The 23,425-nt window shown below is 49.0% G+C and overlaps 6 protein-coding genes across 12 annotated transcripts; 5 read left to right on the top strand and 1 right to left on the bottom strand.

Annotated features, from left to right (window-relative positions):
- Nucleotides 1-5: 5 nt before the first annotated feature.
- On the top strand, nucleotides 6-3,638 carry LOC114452360 (protein FAM3C-like). Of its 2 annotated transcripts, none has more exons than XM_028431633.1 (10): nucleotides 6-386; nucleotides 868-906; nucleotides 1,306-1,386; nucleotides 1,478-1,552; nucleotides 1,628-1,736; nucleotides 2,433-2,491; nucleotides 2,585-2,635; nucleotides 2,711-2,795; nucleotides 2,866-2,992; nucleotides 3,109-3,638. In XM_028431633.1, the coding sequence occupies exons 1-10, from the start codon at nucleotides 368-370 to the stop codon at nucleotides 3,196-3,198; spliced, it is 735 nt and encodes a 244-aa protein (XP_028287434.1). In that variant the 5' UTR covers nucleotides 6-367; the 3' UTR covers nucleotides 3,199-3,638. The 2 variants fall into 2 exon arrangements, with proteins under 2 accessions (XP_028287434.1, XP_028287435.1); XM_028431634.1 differs by lacking the exon at nucleotides 6-386 and adding an exon at nucleotides 467-591.
- Nucleotides 3,639-4,537: 899 nt separating this feature from the next.
- Nucleotides 4,538-7,883, top strand: actr6 (actin related protein 6). Its single transcript, XM_028430988.1, has 11 exons — nucleotides 4,538-4,741; nucleotides 5,496-5,613; nucleotides 5,689-5,757; nucleotides 5,836-5,959; nucleotides 6,062-6,197; nucleotides 6,277-6,333; nucleotides 6,489-6,587; nucleotides 6,663-6,741; nucleotides 6,824-6,995; nucleotides 7,123-7,261; nucleotides 7,352-7,883. Exons 1-11 carry the CDS (start codon nucleotides 4,674-4,676, stop codon nucleotides 7,479-7,481), a joined length of 1,191 nt encoding a protein of 396 aa, XP_028286789.1. The 5' UTR covers nucleotides 4,538-4,673; the 3' UTR covers nucleotides 7,482-7,883.
- Nucleotides 7,884-8,944: 1,061 nt separating this feature from the next.
- sycp3 (synaptonemal complex protein 3) lies at nucleotides 8,945-10,821 on the top strand. The gene is made up of 8 exons (XM_028430442.1): nucleotides 8,945-9,059; nucleotides 9,148-9,226; nucleotides 9,436-9,470; nucleotides 9,576-9,693; nucleotides 9,840-9,939; nucleotides 10,030-10,128; nucleotides 10,217-10,321; nucleotides 10,518-10,821. Exons 1-8 carry the CDS (start codon nucleotides 8,945-8,947, stop codon nucleotides 10,569-10,571), a joined length of 705 nt encoding a protein of 234 aa, XP_028286243.1. The 3' UTR covers nucleotides 10,572-10,821.
- A 208-nt stretch (nucleotides 10,822-11,029) lies between these two features.
- Nucleotides 11,030-14,690, top strand: LOC114451655 (E3 ubiquitin-protein ligase RNF8-like). Of its 3 annotated transcripts, XM_028430440.1 has the most exons (11): nucleotides 11,030-11,517; nucleotides 12,187-12,244; nucleotides 12,318-12,678; nucleotides 12,753-12,841; nucleotides 12,913-12,987; nucleotides 13,174-13,270; nucleotides 13,346-13,437; nucleotides 13,585-13,703; nucleotides 13,784-13,883; nucleotides 13,967-14,041; nucleotides 14,134-14,690. In XM_028430440.1, the coding sequence occupies exons 1-10, from the start codon at nucleotides 11,390-11,392 to the stop codon at nucleotides 14,036-14,038; spliced, it is 1,191 nt and encodes a 396-aa protein (XP_028286241.1). In that variant the 5' UTR covers nucleotides 11,030-11,389; the 3' UTR covers nucleotides 14,039-14,041; nucleotides 14,134-14,690. The 3 variants fall into 3 exon arrangements, with proteins under 3 accessions (XP_028286241.1, XP_028286242.1, XP_028286240.1); XM_028430441.1 differs by having other exon boundaries at nucleotides 11,031-11,517; nucleotides 13,174-13,249; nucleotides 13,967-14,690; XM_028430439.1 differs by having other exon boundaries at nucleotides 11,031-11,517; nucleotides 13,967-14,690.
- A 162-nt stretch (nucleotides 14,691-14,852) lies between these two features.
- Nucleotides 14,853-23,120, bottom strand: nedd1 (NEDD1 gamma-tubulin ring complex targeting factor). 2 transcript variants are annotated; one of them, XM_028430437.1, is made up of 16 exons: nucleotides 23,038-23,120; nucleotides 21,470-21,613; nucleotides 21,213-21,307; nucleotides 21,030-21,146; nucleotides 20,813-20,953; nucleotides 20,492-20,721; nucleotides 20,128-20,329; nucleotides 19,923-20,016; nucleotides 19,710-19,832; nucleotides 19,579-19,629; nucleotides 19,409-19,498; nucleotides 15,796-15,962; nucleotides 15,541-15,724; nucleotides 15,308-15,443; nucleotides 15,160-15,226; nucleotides 14,853-15,088 (listed from the first exon to the last, which is right to left on the bottom strand). In XM_028430437.1, the coding sequence occupies exons 2-16, from the start codon at nucleotides 21,603-21,605 to the stop codon at nucleotides 14,984-14,986; spliced, it is 1,938 nt and encodes a 645-aa protein (XP_028286238.1). In that variant the 5' UTR covers nucleotides 21,606-21,613; nucleotides 23,038-23,120; the 3' UTR covers nucleotides 14,853-14,983. The 2 variants fall into 2 exon arrangements, with proteins under 2 accessions (XP_028286238.1, XP_028286237.1); XM_028430436.1 differs by lacking the exons at nucleotides 14,853-15,088; nucleotides 15,160-15,226; nucleotides 15,308-15,443; ... (1 more) ...; nucleotides 15,796-15,962; nucleotides 23,038-23,120 and adding exons at nucleotides 18,148-18,383; nucleotides 18,455-18,521; nucleotides 18,603-18,738; ... (1 more) ...; nucleotides 19,091-19,257; nucleotides 22,727-23,001.
- On the top strand, nucleotides 16,226-17,985 carry LOC114451657 (RING finger protein 44-like). 3 transcript variants are annotated; one of them, XM_028430444.1, is made up of 6 exons: nucleotides 16,226-16,565; nucleotides 16,641-16,732; nucleotides 16,880-16,998; nucleotides 17,079-17,178; nucleotides 17,262-17,336; nucleotides 17,429-17,985. In XM_028430444.1, the coding sequence occupies exons 1-5, from the start codon at nucleotides 16,481-16,483 to the stop codon at nucleotides 17,331-17,333; spliced, it is 468 nt and encodes a 155-aa protein (XP_028286245.1). In that variant the 5' UTR covers nucleotides 16,226-16,480; the 3' UTR covers nucleotides 17,334-17,336; nucleotides 17,429-17,985. The 3 variants fall into 3 exon arrangements, with proteins under 3 accessions (XP_028286245.1, XP_028286246.1, XP_028286244.1); XM_028430445.1 differs by having other exon boundaries at nucleotides 16,226-16,544; nucleotides 17,262-17,985; XM_028430443.1 differs by having other exon boundaries at nucleotides 17,262-17,985.
- Nucleotides 23,121-23,425: the final 305 nt, after the last annotated feature.

The following is a 23,425-nucleotide window of genomic DNA, read 5'->3' as shown; positions in this document are numbered from 1 at the left end:
TTTACTGAAAGTCTGCTAACTGCAGAGGGGGAGTCTGCACTCACACACTTACACACACACACACACTTACACACACACACACACACACACTCACACACACACAGAGAATGAAGGATCTTCCAAACAGAAGTTGGAAGCAGAAGTTGTATGTCTGCTGTCTGAGGTTGTCCGAGCTCCCTGTGTGTATGTGTGTGTGTGAACACTCCCCTCAGCCCTGTGTAATAATATGACAGACGGACTTTGACCCCTCGGCTGCTGCTGATTGGCTGTAACCAGGCCCTCTGGCTGAAGGAGGCGGGGCAGGAGCAGCCCGTGTGTGTCAGGCACCTGCTGGGAGTCAGTGTCGGCGGGACAGGAGGACAGAGACATGCTCACAGTCACAGTCGGTACGTTTACCTCCTTCATACTCACTTTATGTGTGTGTCTGTGTGTGAGTGTGTTTACCTGCACAGGTGTTGTCCTGTCAGCTGCTGCCTCTGTGATGTCACACTCATGTTTGCTGGGTAAAGGGTGAGATTAGCTGTGATGCCACATGAGTCAGGCTCAGCAGCAGTTTAATCCGGTCCCTCCAGCCTCTTGTACCTGAATCAGGTATTAACACACACACACACACACACACCTGTTCCAAAATGTGACCAACGTCTAAATGTTTAGTGACAGGATTCTTCGGCCCTGTGACTTTGACTTCTCTGAAGTCTCGCTGATATGATTATTGATCAAAAACAGTATGTTTACATAAAACGTTGGAACACTGCTCCTGTGTCTGATCCCAGCTGATTGATCGTCCGTCTCTGGATGTTTAAACTCAAAGAAGAATGAGCAGATCTGTGTTTGTCTTGACTTGTTCACACCTCTGTGTTTTCACAGGGAGGACGAGCGTGATGAGACGAGCCAACCTCAGCAGATGTGAGTCTTTTCCTGGTTGATTGATTACTGGCCTCAGCTGATCAAACATGTAGCCTTCTTCCTGATCACGCTCTCTGAACAGAGCACACCTGTGTGAGGGTAAATGGATACTGTGTAAGTACAGAATGTCCTGATACATAATCCTGTAAACACCTGACCATGAGCAGGAAACTAACTCGCGCTTCAGGCGGTGTTTACAGAGGGTGGCTCGCCGGCCACTCCACGGCCTCTGAGCTAGAGAACAATGGAACAAGTGACGGCTGAGAGGGACGTCAGCATGTCACGGTCTTTATGAAGTATAAGGAGCTGTGTGTGCGTCCTTGCTGCGTGCTCTGTCAGCTGGTACAGCAGGCCTGGCTGCAGAGCTGCTGACTTTCATCACCTTCTTGTCTTCTTCAGGTCTTTGGCAGGCCCTGATGGCGTTGGTGCTGCTGGTGATTTTCTTCACAGTCTTCATGCAGCAGGGGAACCCGTTCACAGGTCTGATGTAGAAACCGATTCTCTCTGTGTTAGTGTGTCTGTGGACGACCTGCAGACATGCAGCAGCCTCACACTCGTCTCTGTCCTCCAGCTGAGTGGCGCCGTGCCGTCCTGAAAGGAGCAGATATCTCTAATCAGGCCTCAAAGACGTCCACCAAAGCTGCAGGTCAGTGATCAATATGTTTGATTGGGTTTGATGGAGTCAGTCACCCAGTGGATTCATCAGTGTTTTCCTGTGCAGCTGGACCATGTGTCAAAACCAGAGACTGTCCAGAGGACCACTTCAGCTTCTACATCCAGAGTGGAGCCGCCAATGTCGTGGCTCCGAAGATCTGCATCCAGAACAAGCTGTACTGCTGATGCTAATACTGCTAATAATGCTAACACTGTCCACCTGCTCATACTGTGTCTTTGTGGTTGTTTTGTGTCTCTGGTCGTTTTGTCTCTCTGGTTCTTTGTCTCTGGTTGTTTTGTCCCTCTGGTTGTTTTGTGTCTTGTTCTTTGTCTCTGGTTGTTTTGTCCCTCTGGTTGTTTTGTCTCTGGTTCTTTGTCTCTGGTTGTTTTGTCCCTCTGGTTGTTTTGTCTCTGGTTCTTTGTCTCTGGTTGTTTTGTCCCTCTGGTTGTTTTGTCTCTCTGGTTCTTTGTCTCTGGTTGTTTTGTGTCTCTGGTTGTTTTGTGTCTGGTTCTTTGTCTCTGGTTGTTTTGTCCCTCTGGTTGTTTTGTCTCTCTGGTTCTTTGTCTCTGGTTGTTTTGTCCCTCTGGTTGTTTTGTCCCTCTGGTTGTTTTGTCTCTCTGGTTCTTTGTCTCTGGTCGTTTTGTGTCTCTGGTTGTTTTGTGTCTGGTTCTTCGTCTCTGGTCGTTTTGTGTCTCTGGTTGTTTTGTGTCTGGTTCTTTGTCTCTGGTTGTTTTGTGTCTGGTTCTTTGTCTCTGGTTGTTTTGTGTCTGGTTCTTTGTCTCTGGTCGTTTTGTGTCTCTCTGTAGTTGTGTGTCCCTGATTGTTTTGTGCTTCCTTGTTGACATGTTGTGTCACTTCCTGAATCTTTCAGGGTTCTTGGAGCGCTGCTGAACAATGCTGGAGTTGGGATAAACGTTGTCATATTAAATGGTGAGTTCATTGATTATTTATGACTGAATGTCCAATAAATGTGAAGCTGATGATGAGGGCTGCAGCTTTTGACCCCTTCTTCTTCTCTGGTAGCTAAAACGGGTGAGGTGGTGAAGACGGCTCACTTCGACATGTACTCTGGAGGTGAGCTGCAGGCAGCGGCCATTTTCTCTGTCTTTGTGAGTACATTTCAAAGACGGTCGATGTGTTTGTCTTCAGATGTGAATCCTCTCATCAAGCTCCTGAAGAGCGTAGAGAAAGGCTCAGCCGTTCTGATGGCGTCCTACGACGAGCCCTCATCTAAGTAACCGTTGTTCCATCATCAGACCTCATCAGGCCTCAGATCTTATATTGATGTTGTCGTGTTTGAACAGGCTGAATGAAGACGCCAAGAAGCTGATAGCCGAGCTGGGGAGCTCCGCTGTGCACCTGCTGGGCTTCAGGGATAACTGGGTGTTTGTTGGTGGGAAAGCAGCTGCAGTGAAGAGCAAGTTTGAGAAGGTGAAAACTTCCAATGAACAAAAATGAATAAAAGCTGCACAGCTGGAGGCCAGGCCGGCTCTGATGCTGTTGCAGAGGGTTACACTGTGTGTGTGTGTGTGTGTGTCCTGTTTCAGGTGCTGAAGAATGACCACGCCAACAACAAGTATGAGAACTGGCCTGAGCTGATCGACCTGGAGGGATGCATCCCCAAATACATGGAGTGAGCGGCTGCTGCCCGTCTGTGTGGTCAGGACTGAAGGTCCGACCCGAGCATGGATCCGTCACAGCCCGCATGGAGGGACTGTTCAGTTCGACTGCTGTTGGTTTTTTTCTTCTTCCTTTTTACAGCCACACATTTTTATTTTTATGAATGAGGGGAAACATGACAGCTGTGTTGTCATTCTGATCCTGTTTCTTCTGCACATGCAGACTGATGTTACACAGCCTGTACTTTATCTGCAGCACGTCCAACAGGATATCAGTAAATAATAAAATTCTTGTTCGGTCACTACAAGTGTTAGAAAGCTTCCTCTAAACAAACATGGACATCGTGCCTCTTTATTATATGCTCCACTGTAAACACAGGAACAAACATGGCGATCATGTGCCATAAGATACAGACAGTAAAAAATACTAGTTAATACAATAAAACAATATTTTAGAAGTTGGGCTCTGTCCTTTTTCTTTAATACAGCTCTTCTTTCTGTGTTTCGGGCCTGATCTCAGCTGGAAACAACACAACCTCTTCTAACTTGCAACTCTACAGCTTCGACGTGATCTTGGGATTCATAGTGTTTAGGTTTTCCAGTAAAACCTTCTTCTGGAGCTTATGGTTGACGCGTGTATAAAACAGGATGTGTCCTCCACAGTGATTTCTTTTCTTGTTTTTATTGAACTCATGAACAAAACACGGATCCAACAAAGCCAAAAAAAACATAACTTGCTGCTTGCCAGCTCCACAAAAATGTAACGTAAACTTGATGGTATCACATCCCACTACACGGTCAGAAAACCGTGCGCTCCTCTCGGCTCCTATAGCCACACTCTTCCTCCTACCTGAATCTCCTCAACTCCTACGCCATCCGCCCCTCCTTCCTACACGCCCTATTTTCTTCTGACCATGTAACTAATAACAATCGTATAAATTTGACTAAATTATAATCATGCACATTGCTTATTTCTTACTTAAATAATATCAAACCCAAATTAATAGTCTTAAATGTCAATGTAAAATCACATTACCATAAACTGGTTCATACGGCTCCTACACATAGGTTTTGTTTTTTCCATCAATGCTTCTGTTTGGATTGTTTAAGTGGTTCTTGGAGAGGTTGCAAACCTCAAAATCTCAATTATAACTAATGGAGAGGGGGGGTCTGTTTACACGGAGACACAAACACACACAAAAGCAGCTTCACCTACTGATTACAGCCTCAGTGTTTAGTTTAGTTTTTGTGGAACGAAAAAGAGATCATGTCTTAACCCGAGCACGTTTCTAAAACGGACCGAAGGCTACCAATGACGATAGAGAAAAGGATCACGTGCCGCAAACACAGAGGGGGAAGAATCTGATTGGCTGGGCGAGTCAGTACAGTTTTAATGGCGGATCCTTGTGCTACGTGAACTGAAATGTGATTTACGCGGTCGGGCTTTTTAAATGTGACTCTGTTTGTTTCACGTGAACAGCCGCGTGTCTAAAATGGCCACGTTAGTTCTGGATAACGGAGCTTACACCGCGAAGATCGGATACAGCCAGGAGAACGTCAGGTAAGAGGAGCCGCGGTAGCCGCTAATTTCTAGTCATAACAAACAGACCGCTAAGCTAGGTAAGAGACTGTGGTTACATGACGTCACATGAGGTCATTTGATTAGCTCAGGCTGTGATGGAAGTTAAAGGCTGTTACACACTCCGCGAGAACAGAGAACAGAGAACTCGCTCCACGGGTGGTAAGAGTAAAAAAAAAGTTCGTTTCGGCACGGAGGTACCATACCCCGCGAGACGTGTGTGTGCAGAACTCCTCATACGGCTCCTACACAGCGCACGTCACACACAAAAGGTTGACAACGCAGTTGTGTTGTAAATTGTGACACAGTCGTGGTTACCTGGCCTAACGAGCTGATCATGTTCAGGGAAGAGGACGCACAGTTGACAAGAAGATCAGTGCAGCTGATTCACACTCACATTCTGAATGTGATCAATACTGGGATTCGTTTTTATCGCCACCTTGTGGACAGACACACTTTGCCAGCTGCATCTGAAGAAGCTCTTGGCTTCTCCACATTCATCACGCCCACAATAAATTCCGACCAATCACAGCATGGTTGACGCAGAGCCTTGAAAGACAAAGTTCTGCCCGGGCCATGTGCACAACGGGCGGTCCGAGATTAAAAATGACGTCGTTTTGTGGGCGTAACGTCTGCAGGGGGGAGGGAGTTCTCTGTTCTCGCGGAGTATGGATCCAGCTTAAGTTGAGAGTTGATGGTGTCTGATGATGAAGACTGTCCCCCCCCCCCCCCCCAGTGTCATCCCAAACTGCCAGTTCCGCTCAAAGACGTCCAGACTAAAAACCTTCACTGCCAATCAGCTGGATGAGATCAAGGACCCCTCAGGTCTCTTCCTCATCCTTCCCTTCCAGAAGGTGAGGCGTCTCCACAGAAAGCAGCGCGGCCTCCTGTCAGGTTGCAGCTCCTCTCATCTGCTGTTCTCTGTGCAGGGTTACCTGGTCAACTGGGACGTGCAGAGGAAGGTGTGGGACCACCTGTTTGGAAAAGAGATGTTTAAGGTTTTTATCAGTGTGGGAAGTATCTGAGTGGGCTCAGCTGAGCTGATGGCGATGGCTGAGTGTGTTTTCTTGGTGCAGGTGGAGTTTGCAGACACGAGCATCATCATTACTGAGCCCTACTTCAACTTCACCTCCATCCAGGAGTCCATGAACGAGATCCTGTTTGAGGAGTACCAGTTCCAGTCAGCTCTCAGGATCAATGGTCAGTTAAGGATTACAGTGTGTGGATTAGTACATGAAAGAGAATCACTGGTGTCACATTTAAAAGTAAAACTGTCGACCTCTGACCTCTGTGTTTGTCCAGCTGGCTCGCTCAGCGCTCATCACTACTTCCACTCCAAACCCTCGGAGATCTGCTGCTTGGTGGTTGACACGGGATTCTCCTTCACCCACATCGCACCGTACTGCCGCAGCAAGAAGCTGAAGGAGGGCATCCGAAGGTCAGCGGAGGTCGGCCTGCAGCCAGGAGGAGTAAAAGCAGCAAGTCTGACAGCCTGTCCATCTCTGCTCACTTCACAGGGTCAATGTAGGAGGGAAGCTGCTGACCAACCACCTGAAGGAGATCATCTCTTATCGGTACGCTTTCTGCCTTATTTCCTGGTTCTTTACCACTGCAGGAACTTCTCCAGCAGACAGCGAACATCTAGAGGACCTCTGCTGTCCAAAATAAGTCCTGAGCGGTAGCAGCTCGTTGTTAAAAGTGACACGAAGGTAACTGATCTCTCTTTCAGCCAGTTACACGTCATGGATGAAACGTATGTGATCAACCAGGTGAAAGAAGACGTCTGCTACGTGTCCCAGCAGTTCTACAAAGACATGGAGATTGCACAGTAAGGTGGACGCCATTCTGCCACCTGCGGTCAGACGTCTGCAGCGCCTGACTCCTCTGTGTGCTGTGTTCTCAGGATGAAGGGGGAGGAGAACTCTGTGATGAGGGACTACGTCCTTCCAGACTTCAGCTCCATTAAAAAAGGCTTTTGCAAGGTGAGAGCACCCCCCCCCCCCCCAAACTCTTCAGCCTTCACAGGTCTGACTCATCGTCCTCTCTGCTCTTGCTGTCCGTCAGCCACGAGAGGAGATGGTCTTCAGTGGAAAGTACAAGACAGGAGAGCAGATCCTGAGGCTGGCCAACGAGCGCTTTGCTGTTCCTGAGATGCTCTTCCACCCGTCAGACATCGGCATCCAGGAGATGGGAATCTCAGAGGCCATCGTTGACTCCATCCAGTCCCTGCCAGAAGGTCAGCAGAGCTCACATGAGATGAATCGATGCATCATCAGACTGACTGCAGCCTCTGCTCCTCAGTGAGATGATGTTCTGATTTCTGCTGTTCATAAGAAGCTACTCACAGTTTCCTCTGCCATCAGAGATGCAGCCTCACTTCTACCAGAACATCGTGCTGACCGGAGGGAACACGCTCTTCCCCGGCTTCAGAGAGCGACTGGAGGCGGAGCTGCGCTCGCGTGTCCCCGCCCACTTCCCTGTGTCAGTCCTTCTGCCTTCCAAGTAAGGCCTGCAGCTCACCCAAACACACATGATCGTTGACTTCAGCGTCAGCAGCAGAGGTTTTTAACCGTCTTTGGTCTTTTCCTGTAGTCCAGTCTGTTATGCGTGGGAAGGAGGGAAGCTGCTAGCGCACAACCCGGACTACGATGAGATGGTGGTGAATCGAGAGGACTACGAGGAGAACGGACACTGCATCTGTGAAGAGAAGTTTGATATTTGAACGGGGGCTTGGTGGCTCGTCTGTGGGATTGAAAGCCAGTGACTGTTTATCTGTGCCAGGAGACTACAGATGGTCGCACACAGCAAGGACACAAAGACCCCGCCACTCAGTCTTTTTCTGTTTCTTTTCCTGTGTTTCCTCTTTCTGTTCATTCTGTGTCACACACCTGCTCCCGCCTTTACCCTGTGTATACAAGATGCTGATTGGTCAGTACCGACCATGTTTTTATGTGACGTTAGAAAATAAGATGTTATTTTGGTATTTGCTGTCACTACAGCACCTCAGTGCCTCGGCACCACTCAGCATGGAAACTGCAACGCAGCAACAACAACTTCATTTCAGGAATTAAGGGGCAAAGTTAAACTACAATAAAAAAATAGAAATACGTTTTTTTTAAAATGGTTTAATCTCATGTTGAGTCCTCTCTTTCCAAAGAAGTGAGATGCTGTGTAAATAAAGTCGCCTGTATCTCCTGAGGAGACTCAGGTCCTTCAACATCTGCCAGACCATGCTGCAGATGTTTTACCACCCGGTGGTCTCCAGCCTCATCTTCTACGCTGTAGTGTGCTGGGGCAGCAGGATGAAGACGGCCGACACCAACAGACTCAACAAGCTCATTAGGAAGGCTGGCTCGGTGCTGGGAGTGGAGCTGGAGTCTGTGGTGGAGGTGACGGAGAGGAGGATGCTGAGGAAACTCCTCAGTATTCGTAACAACACGTCTCACCCCCTGCACGACACACTGCTGTCCTACAGGAGCACATTCAGCGGTAGACTGAGACTACGAGGAGCAGCACAGAACGCCACAGGAGCTCCTTCCTGCCAGAGGCCATCAGACTGTATAACTCCTCCCCTTTCTGTAGGAGAGGAGCTGGATGATCATGTCATCACTGTCATTCCTCCACTGGTCTATATCTGTATCCATGCATCATATATTGTGCTCATACTGTGCACTGCACTCTGATTTGGATTTTAGTGACACTTATACTCTTATACTCTACTTAACTGCGTTTAATGTGACTTGATACCTCTGGCACAAGAATTTCGTTTGGGATTAATAAAGTTTTATCTTATCTCATATCTTAGAAACAAGAAGCCAATCATAGAAAGCCTAATAATCTAATGTAAGGCGGTGATACCTGCTGGTATCTTAGCTGTGGTCTCTGTACAGAGGCTGTGGCTCTGGCCCTTTAAATCTGCACCGAGCGTGTGGCGGGAATCCAGCTGCGCCTTGAGAGCTAGCCGAGCTAGCTTTGCTTAGAATAGTGAATAAAGTTTGGAGTTTGTTGTTGAATAACTTGGGCCAGAGGTCAGACGGTGTGTTTTAATTAAAACTCACTGTCTATTAACCTTTGTTTTAACAGCCATTTTACGTGACTCGGAGCTTTAGCAGCTAATGCTCATTGTGGTGGAACGCTAGCTCCGATTAGCATAGTTAGCTAACCTTATCTACTCGTGCTAGGGAAATGGCCACAGGGAGGAGGCAGATGAGGAAGAAACTTCAGGATGAAGGTTCAGATCAAAAGATTTTTGATTTTACTGCACATAATGAAGAGGAGGAGCTGGGCGCCGTCGGAGGAGGTAAAACGGCTAACCTCACGTCTGGCTAGCTAACGCTGCAGCTGCCTTTGAGATATTTACTGAAAAGTGTAATGACTTGTTTTTAAAGAAGAAACTCCAAAAATGCACAAGGTTAAAAAAAGACCTGCTGCTGAGCTGAAGGACGAAGCCAGGCCCTGTGCTGTCGGGTAAATACTTATTCCATAGTCGTAGTTCATTTATTCAAATGAATGAACATATAAAACATACATTCTGGAGATCCTCCATTCCACTGATTGTTATTTAGAACAATCCATTAGTTGTGTAGCTATCTGTATGATCATTGTGTGCAGATGCTGCTTTTTGTGTTAATTTTAATTAAAATGTCATTTTAATGAGAAATTTCCTCTCTACACAGAAACGAGGTGCAGTCCATGCTGGAGAAATTTGGAGGTTTGCTGTATTGCTTTGTGTGAATCGATTATATTGCTTATTAAAACTTTGTTGAATGAAGTTCATCAAACCTGTGCAGATGTTTCACCATGTGTCTGCTTCCAGTGGAGATAAATAAGGAGATGCAGGCCAAGAGGAAGCGTCTGGAGAGTCTGACCAAGAATTACACCAAGGGAAGCCAGCAGAAACTGGAGCAGCTGTGGAGCACCTACCTCAGCCAGAGGTCCCCACCCTCTCTCTAAAGCAACAGAAAACCTGATGGAGCTGTTTACATTTGCATGAGACCCACATAACTGTAGTGACAAAATGTTCTGTGGAAGAAATCTGTATGTGCTGTGACCAAAGCCCTTTGTGTGTGTGTGTATACAGACAGAAGATGACTCAGCAGTACTCTCAGCAAGTGTCCTCAGCCCTGCAGCAGTGGGAGACTGAAGCCCAGCGAGCGGAGGAGCAGGAGCAGCAGCTCAATGTAAGTCACTCTGGATAGGACGAAGGAGCTCATCAGGTCCTGTTTGGGATTAGATCTGTGTGTCAGTCAGGCGCTCACATCTGTCCACAGAACCTGTTCCGACAGCAGCAGAAAATCCTGCAGCAGGCCCGAGTCGTACTGAACCAGAAGCTGAAAACTGTCCGAGAGCTGTACGAGCAGTTTGTGAAGGTGAGGAACACACATCATCATCATCTCATAAACAGGAGGCCACTGCAGAGTTAATAAAGAAAGGTCTCACAAATGTAACTGTATCCAGAACATGGAGGACCTGGAGAAGAGCCAGGAAGCATTCCAGCAGGGGGCGCAGCAGGAGCTGAGGAAGGAGATGGCCACACTGCAGAAGAAGATCCTGATGGACATGGTAAGTTCAGGGCGCTCATGTAGAATCAGTACCTCAGCTCAGAGGGGGTTTCTAGTGTGAAGTATGGGAAGATCGTTGTATCCTCTAAAATATAAAAGTCCCCATCATTCACAAACACTCATTTATGAAAGTACACGTGGTTGCCTCGGGACATGATGAACATACACAGTCATGTGCTTGGTGTGTGTTTCCACAGCAGCAGCATGAGATGGCCAAAGTCCGCCAGTCGCTGCAGACCATGCTGTTCTAGCCGTCACTGCAGGGACCTCCCTACGTTAAGGACGCGTTCTGTCGGCCATGGTCGTCGTTACTGCAGGTTGTCATGGCGAAGGACTGCATATACACCTGTGCCGTTGGTTTTAGTAAAGTTTCACCCACATGTTTACCTGTTGAATAAACATCTGTGTGTTCTGACTGTTGTACAGTAGCTGACTGGTTTCACTGGCAGGTGAAGCCTGAGCCTGGCACAGTGTTTGTTTATGATGACCACGCTGTGTGATGGAGCCTGCTCAGGCCTGAATGTGTCACTGCACACCTGTCAGTGCTGCAGTGTAAATCTGTTTAATAAAGTGTTCCTGCTGGTTTATAAAATCCTGTATGACGTGTGACACGCTTCCTGTTGATTCATTCATGTTTTTAATAGTTTGTTGAAAGGATCTGATCTAACCTGGAGGACTATTCGGGACTTTTCGGCCGACACCGGAAGTGTTCGGTCTGATTACTTCCTGCTGTGCCTCCGGCTGCTCCTGAGAGAAGCCCCTGCGCTGTTCGTGTTGTTGTTTGTGTGATCGGCCTCCTGTTTGGTTAGCGTGGCTACGTTAGCTTCCTCATGCTAACTGAGCAGATACACACATTAGCTTCCCACGGGGCGAGGAGGCTTCGGTGACGTGTGGTTGAACTTCTTTGTTCTTTTATAGGAACCGTTTAAACTCAGCAGTTCGTCCCAGTTCATCGATTGGACTCCGCGGCGCAAGCTAGCTAGCGATCCGCCGGATCTTTTCTGTGTGTGGGTCTGACTCCGGCTCTGTGTGGGTCTGACTCCGGCTCTGTGTGGGGCTGGTGGAGAACATGGATGACTGGTTAGCCAGCCCCTGTTTGTCTGAGCCGGGCAGTCCCGGAGGTCTGAACCGAGGCTTCCTGCTCGAACCCGCAGACGTCCACGATGATCTGACCGACACCGTCCCAGAAACACCCAGGTACCGTCTGTTGGTCTGAACTTAAAGAAGACTTCCTTTAAGGTCACATGTGCCAGCGTGCTGAGACACATCATACACACGATATTATTTAAGACTTTAATTTCACTTTGTGAAGTGGAAACACTCAGATAACAGTCTGCTGAGTCTTCTTTTAGTTTATCCTGGGCCTGAGTGGAGAGAGCAAAAAAACATCATTCTAAATACTAAGCCTGTTCAGATAACAGCAAACCTTTCCAAGGTTTCCCTTTTAGAATAGATCTGAATTCATTCATGCTGCTTTCCTTTGGTCCCTCTGGAATCTTTCTGTTGTGTATGTTGGACATATGCAGAACACATGATGGACCGTTTCTTCTTCATTACCATCCTCCAGAGCCCTGATGTCTGTTTACCTGTTAGTTTCAGTGTTTTGTTTAATCCAGTGTGTCCAAGTCTTAGTCTAATGCATCTTTCCTTTCTCGTACTGCCCCCTGCTGGTCTCGTTGTGCCCACTTCCCTTTGAATTGAGTATAAATGTCTTTTGATTACGCTGTGTCACTTTCTGTGTCAGAGTCATTGATCCTCCTGTCATCCTGCAGAAGAAGCATCAAATATATTGTGTTATATTTGAGTTTAATGCAAATGAAAACAGAAATCTGAAGGACCGTGACTGCATGTGTGTGTTTGGTTCAGCCCTCAGCTCGGCAAGCGGAGGAGACGTGGACGCATCAGAGAGGAACCCTTCACCCCCGTGAGTCAGCTGCTGTGGTGGATTGATCTCGGCGCAGTCTTTGCTGTGGACTCACGGTGCTTTCTGTCCTCAGGCAGCAGGCGCCGACCGTCTAGGGCCACCACAACCCACCAGGACCGAACACAGTTTTTCACACAAGTCAAAGCGGCGGAGGCTCGCCGAGCCAAGCATGGGCTTTGTTCAGGCGTCCTCTCTGAGGAGTTTCCCTCTGGGCAGCTGGCTGGAGGCGCCGCTGGCACCCTGTTCCTCTTCTTCTTCAGCATCATCGTCCTCCTACCTCACACCAGGGTCTGTCCTCCAGCCAAGACAAAGCCAGCCAACAGCGTCAGTGTCAGCGTCGCCAGCAGCAGCAGGATCCAGCTCCAACTCTCTGTCCTTCCTGACTGCAGAGGAGAGGAGGTGGCTGAACAGAGAACAAGGAGACACCTCCACAGGTATGAACCCCGTCCAGCCTGGACATGTCACCACCAACATCAGACAGCTTTTTACTGTGATGTTTCTTCCACAGTGGAACAAATCGTCATCAGTGACGATGATGAGGTTGTAGTTCGCTCCTTACAGATGGAGGAAGACGAGGCGCTGGCTCGACACCTGCAGGTAGAGAAACACAAACACGTCCTCACTTGTGCAGAGTGGACTGATGCTTACGCTTCTGTTCCTTCATTCAGGCTCAGTTTAACCAGGAGTCGCCGCAGCCGCACGGCAGACACCAGCACCAGCATCATCAGCAGAGCCACCACAGGGTGAGGCGGCCAGCGGCCTGTCTGACAGCGAGTCTAATCCTGAAAACATTTCAGCCAACAAAACAAAACCGAGAAGAAGAAACGATGAGACAAAAGAAGCAGGATTACCTCCATCACTGTTTCTTTTTTTGGCTGATATGTGCAGGTGGTGTGTCTGGTTGTTGATGTGTGAACTTGTCTCTGCAGTATTGTGCCCAAATGGAGCGCAGGTGGATGTCTCAGATGCTCGCTGCTGTCTCTCCACTGGTGGGCTTTGAAGATGGTACAAAATACTCCCCTCGCTGTGTGTGTCTGTGTGTGGTCTTTATTTTAAACACATGGAATGATCTGTGAACCCTGCACTGGTTGATTTCCACAGACTTGATCGGTCAAAGCAGACGACGTGGCCGAGGCAGGAGGAGGAACGTTGTGCCTGACTTTCTAGACAACTCTCAGGAAAATGACTACGAGGTGAGAACATCCTCTGAGTTCAGTAATGGTTCTGCATTGAATCATTGTTAATGAAGAAACAAACTGTAGATGGCAGCTTTCACACAGCAGGGGGCGCTGCATCCTGGTTGGTTTCCAGCTTTGACTCTCCACCCGCTCTTCCTTTAGGCTCTTCTGGAGTTCGAGGAACGCCAAGGCGCTGTTGTATCCAAGAAAATGAGCCGGAGGGAGATCCAGAGGTTTCCCACCAAAAAGTTTGTGTCTGTGAACAGTGGCGGGAACACGCAGTAAGTCCAGCAGCTGCTCTGCATGTTCTGCTGATCATTTAGGATGGTGAGCTCACAGCCTGCTGCTGCTTGATCGATAGGTGTCAGATCTGTTTCTGTGACTACACAGAAGGGGAGAAGCTGAGGATCCTGCCCTGTTTCCACGACTACCACATCCAGTGTATTGACCGATGGTTGAAGGTAAGAGCTTCAGATTAATGTATGAGTGAAAGATGCAGACAGGAAGCACCTGGTTTTCTGACGACCCTCCCCTCCTCTGACAGGACAACATCACCTGTCCAATCTGCAGAGCCAACCTGGCTGATGGAGACACTCTGGCTCCTCCAAACCTCTGACAGGTTTCCTCCTCATCAGTGATTCCTCAGGGCTCTGATTCAGGTCCTGGTCTGACCTGTTCTTACCATATGCTGCTCTCATTTGACCTCTCCAGCCGCCATCTTTCTCCAAGACAGAGGACACCTGCACAGGATAGAGGACACCTCCACAGCTACTAGATGGATACTCACGTCCAACGCGTTCCCCTCAAGATGAACTGTCTGACTGATCAGTCAGCTGAGACCTGCCGTTTAACGCCTGATACTGCAAGATTTCTAAAGGGTCAGTAGAGAAGCACATTACAGACACAAAGAAGCAGCCCTCAGTCGGTCCTTTGTCCTGCCCCGAGAATGGCGCTGATGGAGCTCCATCAGTGGAAAGATGCAGAAAGCTGCATGCTGCCATCAGCAACCTGAAACCACCCGGTCCATCAGGCAGACGTCCTGCGTGTGTCTCATATGTCCTGAAGAGAAATGTCCCGGTTTATTCCTCATTACAAATCCAGTGATTAAACTTCTGTTCTGTCCAATCATCTTTAAAAATACGACACATGATTTTATTCTGACAGCCAATTGGTGGGCCAGTTTTTTTTTAAGACGGGTTTTTTAGACGTTTCGTTCTGTGATGTCTTATTTGATGTCTTCTTTAAATAAACTGACCTGATGAATTGTTCATGTCACATTTCTAACTCTTTTCTCTCAGTGTTAGCTGTGTTCCTAACATTACACCAACAGAAATGTTTCTGAGGACATGAATCGGTGACGGACCTGCTGGGACCCCTCAGGCCTGTCTGAGTCACATCCTGTCTTCCTTCCATACAGAAACCCTCTGAGACACTGATGCTGTGAAACTTTATTTGAATCATTTTTAAAGCTGAAGCAGCTCTCAGGCTGGTCCAGACCTCTCCAGTGCAGCCTTGCCGGCAGCAGCACTGCCTCTTGGCACCACAGTCACAGTGCTGCAGGTCAGTAGTTGGCATTCAGCCGCCGGTTCTCCTCTCTCAGCCTCTCGATCTCCTCCACCAGAGCCTCATTCACGCTGTAGTGCTCCATCAGACTCTGGAACTCCATCTGAGAGGAAGCAGCATGACTTAAGACACAATGGTGTGAAGGATAAAACTGACCAACCTGAGGGTTCGTACCAGCTGCATGTAAAACTGTCGGGTCATCTCCACCTGCAGGTTGATGATGTCTTTGTGACAGGCATCCCTGAAGGGAAGAACAGACAGTCAGCTCCTGACCTGTGGCTCACTGGCTGTCAGTGAACATAATGATTACTCAGACACGGACCTCAGCTCCTCCAGAGGCTCATTGATCATGTTCTGGATGAAGTGGATCTGCAGGGAGGTGAGAGGAGCTGCTGCTCCCGCTCCAACCAAGTCTCCGGTACTCTGCGACACAGAGGATGACATGGCTGCCGGCGCCACTGAAACAGCAGGTACCAGGAGAACCAGTGAATTCACTTCCTGTTTGTATTACAGACGGTGAACTAAGCACAGACACTGCAGTGTTTGCTGCTGTACCTGCTGTGGGTGGAGCTCTGTGGACGGGTGAGCCATAGCTCAGCTGAGCAGGAATGCCGTTGACTCTGTTCGGGCTGGGGTCTGGAGTGAAGAAGGGTGGGGGCAGGCTGTGATTGGTCTGTTGGTATGTGGTGGGTGTGGTCTGACCCTCCCTGTCTGGACTGGAAGTGCTTGCCTTTTCAGACTGTCAGACAAAGTGATGAAGTTTAGAATTTCAGACATTCTGTGAATGACGTGACCATTATCTGCTGTCACCTCTCTGGAGTCACATGGTCCAGCAGCTGCGGCAGTGATTGGCTCCTCTTCTTTAATTGGGAGCGGAGATGAGAAGACGGACAGCGGGGAGAAACATCGCCCTGCAGAGGCGACCAGCGAGGTTCCCAGGGGGGTCTTACGGTTGGAGTTGGCACCTGAATGACAGTCTGAAACACAACCATTCTTGTCTCCATGACAACCATAAAAACTTTGAGTCGGTGTGTAAATACGATTAAGAAACGAGCACATAAACTCTGGACTCCAGCAGGGTTCTTATGTGTTCTTGTTGCAGTTAGCTGGTGCTTCCTGAGGAAGACGAGGCGCTGGCTCGACACCTGCAGGTAGAGAAACACAAACACGTCCTCACTTGTGCAGAGTGGACTGATGCTTACGCTTCTGTTCCTTCATTCAGGCTCAGTTTAATCAGGAGTCGCCGCAGCCGCACGGCAGACACCAGCACCAGCATCATCAGCAGAGCCACCACAGGGTGAGGCGGCCAGCGGCCTGTCTGACAGCGAGTCTAATCCTGAAAACATTTCAGCCAACAAAACAAAACCGAGAAGAAGAAACGATGAGACAAAAGAAGCAGGATTACCTCCATCACTGTTTCTTTTTTTGGCTGATATGTGCAGGTGGTGTGTCTGGTTGTTGATGTGTGAACTTGTCTCTGCAGTATTGTGCCCAAATGGAGCGCAGGTGGATGTCTCAGATGCTCGCTGCTGTCTCTCCACTGGTGGGCTTTGAAGATGGTACAAAATACTCCCCTCGCTGTGTGTGTCTGTGTGTGGTCTTTATTTTAAACACATGGAATGATCTGTGAACCCTGCACTGGTTGATTTCCACAGACTTGATCGGTCAAAGCAGACGACGTGGCCGAGGCAGGAGGAGGAACGTTGTGCCTGACTTTCTAGACAACTCTCAGGAAAATGACTACGAGGTGAGAACATCCTCTGAGTTCAGTAATGGTTCTGCATTGAATCATTGTTAATGAAGAAACAAACTGTAGATGGCAGCTTTCACACAGCAGGGGGCGCTGCATCCTGGTTGGTTTCCAGCTTTGACTCTCCACCCGCTCTTCCTTTAGGCTCTTCTGGAGTTCGAGGAACGCCAAGGCGCTGTTGTATCCAAGAAAATGAGCCGGAGGGAGATCCAGAGGTTTCCCACCAAAAAGTTTGTGTCTGTGAACAGTGGCGGGAACACGCAGTAAGTCCAGCAGCTGCTCTGCATGTTCTGCTGATCATTTAGGATGGTGAGCTCACAGCCTGCTGCTGCTTGATCGATAGGTGTCAGATCTGTTTCTGTGACTACACAGAAGGGGAGAAGCTGAGGATCCTGCCCTGTTTCCACGACTACCACATCCAGTGTATTGACCGATGGTTGAAGGTAAGAGCTTCAGATTAATGTATGAGTGAAAGATGCAGACAGGAAGCACCTGGTTTTCTGACGACCCTCCCCTCCTCTGACAGGACAACATCACCTGTCCAATCTGCAGAGCCAACCTGGCTGATGGAGACACTCTGGCTCCTCCAAACCTCTGACAGGTTTCCTCCTCATCAGTGATTCCTCAGGGCTCTGATTCAGGTCCTGGTCTGACCTGTTCTTACCATATGCTGCTCTCATTTGACCTCTCCAGCCGCCATCTTTCTCCAAGACAGAGGACACCTGCACAGGATAGAGGACACCTCCACAGCTACTGGATGGATACTCACGTCCAACGCGTTCCCCTCAAGATGAACTGTCTGACTGATCAGTCAGCTGAGACCTGCCGTTTAACGCCTGATACTGCAAGATTTCTAAAGGGTCAGTAGAGAAGCACATTACAGACACAAAGAAGCAGCCCTCAGTCGGTCCTTTGTCCTGCCCCGAGAATGGCGCTGATGGAGCTCCATCAGTGGAAAGATGCAGAAAGCTGCATGCTGCCATCAGCAACCTGAAACCACCCGGTCCATCAGGCAGACATCCTGCGTGTGTCTCATATGTCCTGAAGAGAAATGTCCCGGTTTATTCCTCATTACAAATCCAGTGATTAAACTTCTGTTCTGTCCAATCATCTTTAAAAATACGACACATGATTTTATTCTGACAGCCAATTGGTGGGCCAGTTTTTTTTTAAGACGGGTTTTTTAGACGTTTCGTTCTGTGATGTCTTATTTGATGTCTTCTTTAAATAAACTGACCTGATGAATTGTTCATGTCACATTTCTAACTCTTTTCTCTCAGTGTTAGCTGTGTTCCTAACATTACACCAACAGAAATGTTTCTGAGGACATGAATCGGTGACGGACCTGCTGGGACCCCTCAGGCCTGTCTGAGTCACATCCTGTCTTCCTTCCATACAGAAACCCTCTGAGACACTGATGCTGTGAAACTTTATTTGAATCATTTTTAAAGCTGAAGCAGCTCTCAGGCTGGTCCAGACCTCTCCAGTGCAGCCTTGCCGGCAGCAGCACTGCCTCTTGGCACCACAGTCACAGTGCTGCAGGTCAGTAGTTGGCATTCAGCCGCCGGTTCTCCTCTCTCAGCCTCTCGATCTCCTCCACCAGAGCCTCATTCACGCTGTAGTGCTCCATCAGACTCTGGAACTCCATCTGAGAGGAAGCAGCATGACTTAAGACACAATGGTGTGAAGGATAAAACTGACCAACCTGAGGGTTCGTACCAGCTGCATGTAAAACTGTCGGGTCATCTCCACCTGCAGGTTGATGATGTCTTTGTGACAGGCATCCCTGAAGGGAAGAACAGACAGTCAGCTCCTGACCTGTGGCTCACTGGCTGTCAGTGAACATAATGATTACTCAGACACGGACCTCAGCTCCTCCAGAGGCTCATTGATCATGTTCTGGATGAAGTGGATCTGCAGGGAGGTGAGAGGAGCTGCTGCTCCCGCTCCAACCAAGTCTCCGGTACTCTGCGACACAGAGGATGACATGGCTGCCGGCGCCACTGAAACAGCAGGTACCAGGAGAACCAGTGAATTCACTTCCTGTTTGTATTACAGACGGTGAACTAAGCACAGACACTGCAGTGTTTGCTGCTGTACCTGCTGTGGGTGGAGCTCTGTGGACGGGTGAGCCATAGCTCAGCTGAGCAGGAATGCCGTTGACTCTGTTCGGGCTGGGGTCTGGAGTGAAGAAGGGTGGGGGCAGGCTGTGATTGGTCTGTTGGTATGTGGTGGGTGTGGTCTGACCCTCCCTGTCTGGACTGGAAGTGCTTGCCTTTTCAGACTGTCAGACAAAGTGATGAAGTTTAGAATTTCAGACATTCTGTGAATGACGTGACCATTATCTGCTGTCACCTCTCTGGAGTCACATGGTCCAGCAGCTGCGGCAGTGATTGGCTCCTCTTCTTTAATTGGGAGCGGAGATGACAAGACGGACAGCGGGGAGAAACATCGCCCTGCAGAGGCGACCAGCGAGGTTCCCAGGGGGGTCTTACGGTTGGAGTTGGCACCTGAATGACAGTCTGAAACACAACCATTCTTGTCTCCATGACAACCATAAAAACTTTGAGTCGGTGTGTAAATACGATTAAGAAACGAGCACATAAACTCTGGACTCCAGCAGGGTTCTTATGTGTTCTTGTTGCAGTTAGCTGGTGCTTCCTGAGTCCTGACCTTCTCTGACTGGGGAAAAGATGTCCAGACTGTCCCGGCCTGTCAGCTGCAGCCCCGCGCCTTCTCTGGACAGCATCTCCAAACTGGTTACTATGGAAACACAGCATCAAAGTTAGTCCAAATCCAGCAGCATGGCCTCTGTCAGGCTGAAAAGTGACCTCCTCTCATACCATGTGTTCTTCCAGACAGCACGTCCCCGGGCGAGTCCTGCGTCCTTGAGTCTGGACAAAGAGGAAGAGCTGTTAAAACTTTACTCACTTTAACACAGCTGCCGTTCATTTTCAGCCAATCAGAGCCAGACCATCACGAGCAGGAGAGAAGATGTCCAGACTGTTTCGTCCAACGCTGGTAAACTTCTCCAATACAGGAGGCAGCTCCGCCCCCTGCTGGCCTTCAGCCTCCCAACACATCGCCTCTAAGCCTCCTGGACACAGCAACTCACATCAGCACTGGGCTCTGCTCATCATACGCTGTACAGGAAGCCCAAGGTCACATGTTTACAAAATGAACCAACCTGCGTTTGGTGTCTGTCTGTGGGGGGCAGGGCCTGTGCTGGGGGTGGAGTCTGTCTGGCTGCTGGAAATCTTAGCAGAACCCTGTTTACTGGGCTGAGCGAGAGACAGAGCGAGAGGGAGACGGGATCAGAGCATGATGGTGACTCTGCTGATGAAGGCATCTAGTGTCCATCACTCTCCATCCTCCATGTTGACAGTCCCTACCTTGTGTCTGCTGGTGTTGCTCTGGAAGCGCAGGCATGTGACTGAGGTTTTGTGGGCCACAGTGACCCTGGTGGGGGCACTGGAGTTCCTCAGGTCATACTGGTAGATTTTCCCCTGAGTGGATCCGACCACCAGACCGGTACCGTCCAACGTGAAGTCCACCGAGGTCAGGGGACTGTCCGCTCGGATGGCCCGCAGGACTCTGGACATTTTTACACAGATTTCAAACTTCAGGCAGACTGCAGATCAGAGCTGAGACAGTAAATCTGTGGACAGCTTTGGGTGACTGACTTCTGATATTTTCATTACAGAGTTTTAATTTTTGTCCTTTTATTCCAAAGAATAAAATTAAAATGTGACTCACATCTTGGCGGCGGTGTCATAGCAGACGATCTTCTTGTCCAGGCCGACGCTGACCACCAGCAGGTCACTGGTGGGGGAGAAGGCCAGGCCCGACCCCGGGGCCTTATGAGCGCTGTGAAACATGTGAAGCTCCTTCTGGGTGTTGGAGTCCCAAAGAGCGACGGTGCCGCTGTCAGAAACGCTGCCCAGCAGGGAGCGCCTCACTGCGGACAGCCGCAGGTCGGCGATGGGCTGAAGAAGAGGTTTGACTGAAGATAAGAACTATTTCCAAACGTTTGTGGAACAGTGTGAAACAGCTCAAGAGTTGTGACGGCTGACCAACCTGACTGCTGTCGTGTCCAAACGCTTTGCTAGACAAGTTGGTGGTCAGACTGTGGAGGACCAGGTCTCCACTGGTGGAGCCGGAGGCGATGTATCTGTCGTTTGCATTGAAGGACACACAGGTGACCTCCTCTTTATGGTCCTGAGGGACGGAGGGACACTTGTTCACTCTGTGCACCAAATGAAAGGTGCTGAAGTGCCGCTCTGGCCTGTCTCACCTTTAGGGAGCGGTGCAGTCTCTTGTTCTTCAGGTCCCAGATGTGAACACAGTGATCCAGACCACCGCTGACCAGGAACTGAGATGATGTGCTCAGACACACACGGGTCTGCTTTTTCTGAACACACACAAACACGTCAGCATTTACTGCTGACAGCAGCAGGAGAACAGACACTCAACTCACCCCGTCGGCCAGTTCCACCACAGGGACAGGAGACGACTTCAGGCTGGACACCACCAGTTTATCTCCACTGCTGCTGGCACTGACCAGGTACTGATCTGAAAGGGTTGGTCAAGACCTTCAACGAGCGTTCAGTGTTTATCCTCTAAAAACCTTCAGCCATAAAATCTACAGACAGCTACTGTAACAAGAACAACAAATGATAAGGCTGACAAGTGTGTGATTATGACTTCTGTGGTTCTGACAATCCAGCAGGATACTGTTGGAGCTCCAGCAGGCCTGAGCAACAGGATGGCTGCTGCTGTGTGGGTTAAACTGCTGCAGAGGCGCCATGGAAACCGCATCCCAGATCTTCACACAGTCTCCTGTGGACACCAGGCAAGTCACCTCCTCCATGACAGCAGCTGGAACACACACACACACCGCAGATCCTGTTTGATTTACTGTATAACTGAACAGATGTGTATCTGTACAAATATCAGTCAACCTAGCTGGCAAGCTGCAGTTTGACTACACACACATCGTAGATTAGAACGACCACATTACAGCTCCACAAGTTGACATGAGTGGAGCTGTGTGTCAGTTCCTGACATCTGTCAGCTACACGCAGAGTGAGTGACGCAGTGAGGGTCTCAATTCCAATTCCAATTCCAATTCTGTTTACACTGATCCACTAAACCGATCAATCTAAACCAGTGGTCCCCAACCACCGGGCCGGGGACCGGTACCGGTCCGTGGGTCATTTGGTACCGGGCCGCACAGAAAGACTGAGCAAAACATATATTATTCATTATCTGAGTCTGACAGCTGTTTCATTTATAAATCGATCACATTCATCCGCCTGTGCCTTTAAGCACCTGCCCAGACGCTTGTCTCGGTCACGGGATACGGAACCCCAAAATTAAGCCCACAAGCAGCAAAAATGAATAAAAAACAAACGTCTTTGGAGAGCTTCTTCGGAAAGGGGAAAAGGCCTAACGAGGAGACAGAAGAAGAGGAGCCTACCCCTTCAAAGAAAAAGAAACCCGCATTTAAAAGACTATATCAGGAGTCCTATTTAAAATACGGATTTATTGCAACAGGTGATTCTCACACACCAAGTCCGCTCTGAGTGATAAGTGGCGACAGACTCGCAAATGAAACGAAGCCTTCAAAACTGCGAGACCGAGCACCCTGCATTAAAAGACAAGCCATGGAAGAAAACATGAACAAGAACGACTGAAGCAATTAATGACGGCCAAAACAAAATTACGGAGTGGACTGGACATAAGAAACACACTTCGGGTGTCATGTCTCCCATTATCCCTAGATGGGACCGCCTCATTGCTGAGAAAGCTCAAAGGCTCCCACTAATTAAGCATAAGAGTAAGTTGTCTCTTTATGCACTTTTTTTTCTGTGCCGGTCCGTGAAAGTATTGTTTTACATGATACCGGTCCGTGGTGCAAAAAAGGTTGGGGACCGCTGATCTAAACGATCACAGACATGAGTGAGAAGGGCAGAGAGGCCTTCCTCATACCATCAGCTGACTATCGATCTTTCCGGAAACTTCTGGATGAACTTTTAAGACCTGTTGACAAGCTGACATGTCTCTGACACGCGGCTGCGACACTTTGCTGACCTTCCTCACTTCGTTCATGTGATTATCATCATCATCATCATCACCCGCGGTGAGTTACCGCTAACTAGCCGACAGGCACGGCTAGCTGCAGACAACATGGGCCAAAAGTTCAAGAACAGCCCGAAACTACACGAAGCAAGCCGGAACTCGTCGGAGACTCGTTAGGGTTGGTTTCAAAGCTTTGATGTGTGAAGGCGGCTCATACTCACCGAGCGAGATCAATAAATAACTGAAAACTGACCAAATCAATAAACCGCCACTGCTTATAAGCAGGAAGTCCCGCCCCCTTTCCTCCTCCTCCTCCTCCTCCTCCTCCTCCTCCTTCTTCTTCTTCTTCTGTGGAGATTAACGGCAGCCGCAATCCCAGTCGTTGCATGACTGCCATCTGCTGGTATTTTATTATGTTACATGATTGTCAGAAAAACATTATTATCATCATCTAAAAATGGACGCCGGGAACCCGGAGCCCGAGTACAGATGACCGCACCGAGAAAGGACTGTGTTCATCCTCTAAATATATAATATGTATAAACATCCGCGACAGGACCATCCCGGCTCTGGTTCTGTTCGTGCTTCGTACCATCTCTATTGCAGTTA

This window comes from Parambassis ranga, chromosome 19, assembly GCF_900634625.1.
Source record: "Parambassis ranga chromosome 19, fParRan2.1, whole genome shotgun sequence".
NCBI classification, from domain to species: domain Eukaryota; kingdom Metazoa; phylum Chordata; class Actinopteri; family Ambassidae; genus Parambassis; species Parambassis ranga.
The sequence above is the reverse complement of the archived record's forward strand: the minus strand, read 5'-3'. Positions and strand labels throughout refer to the sequence as shown.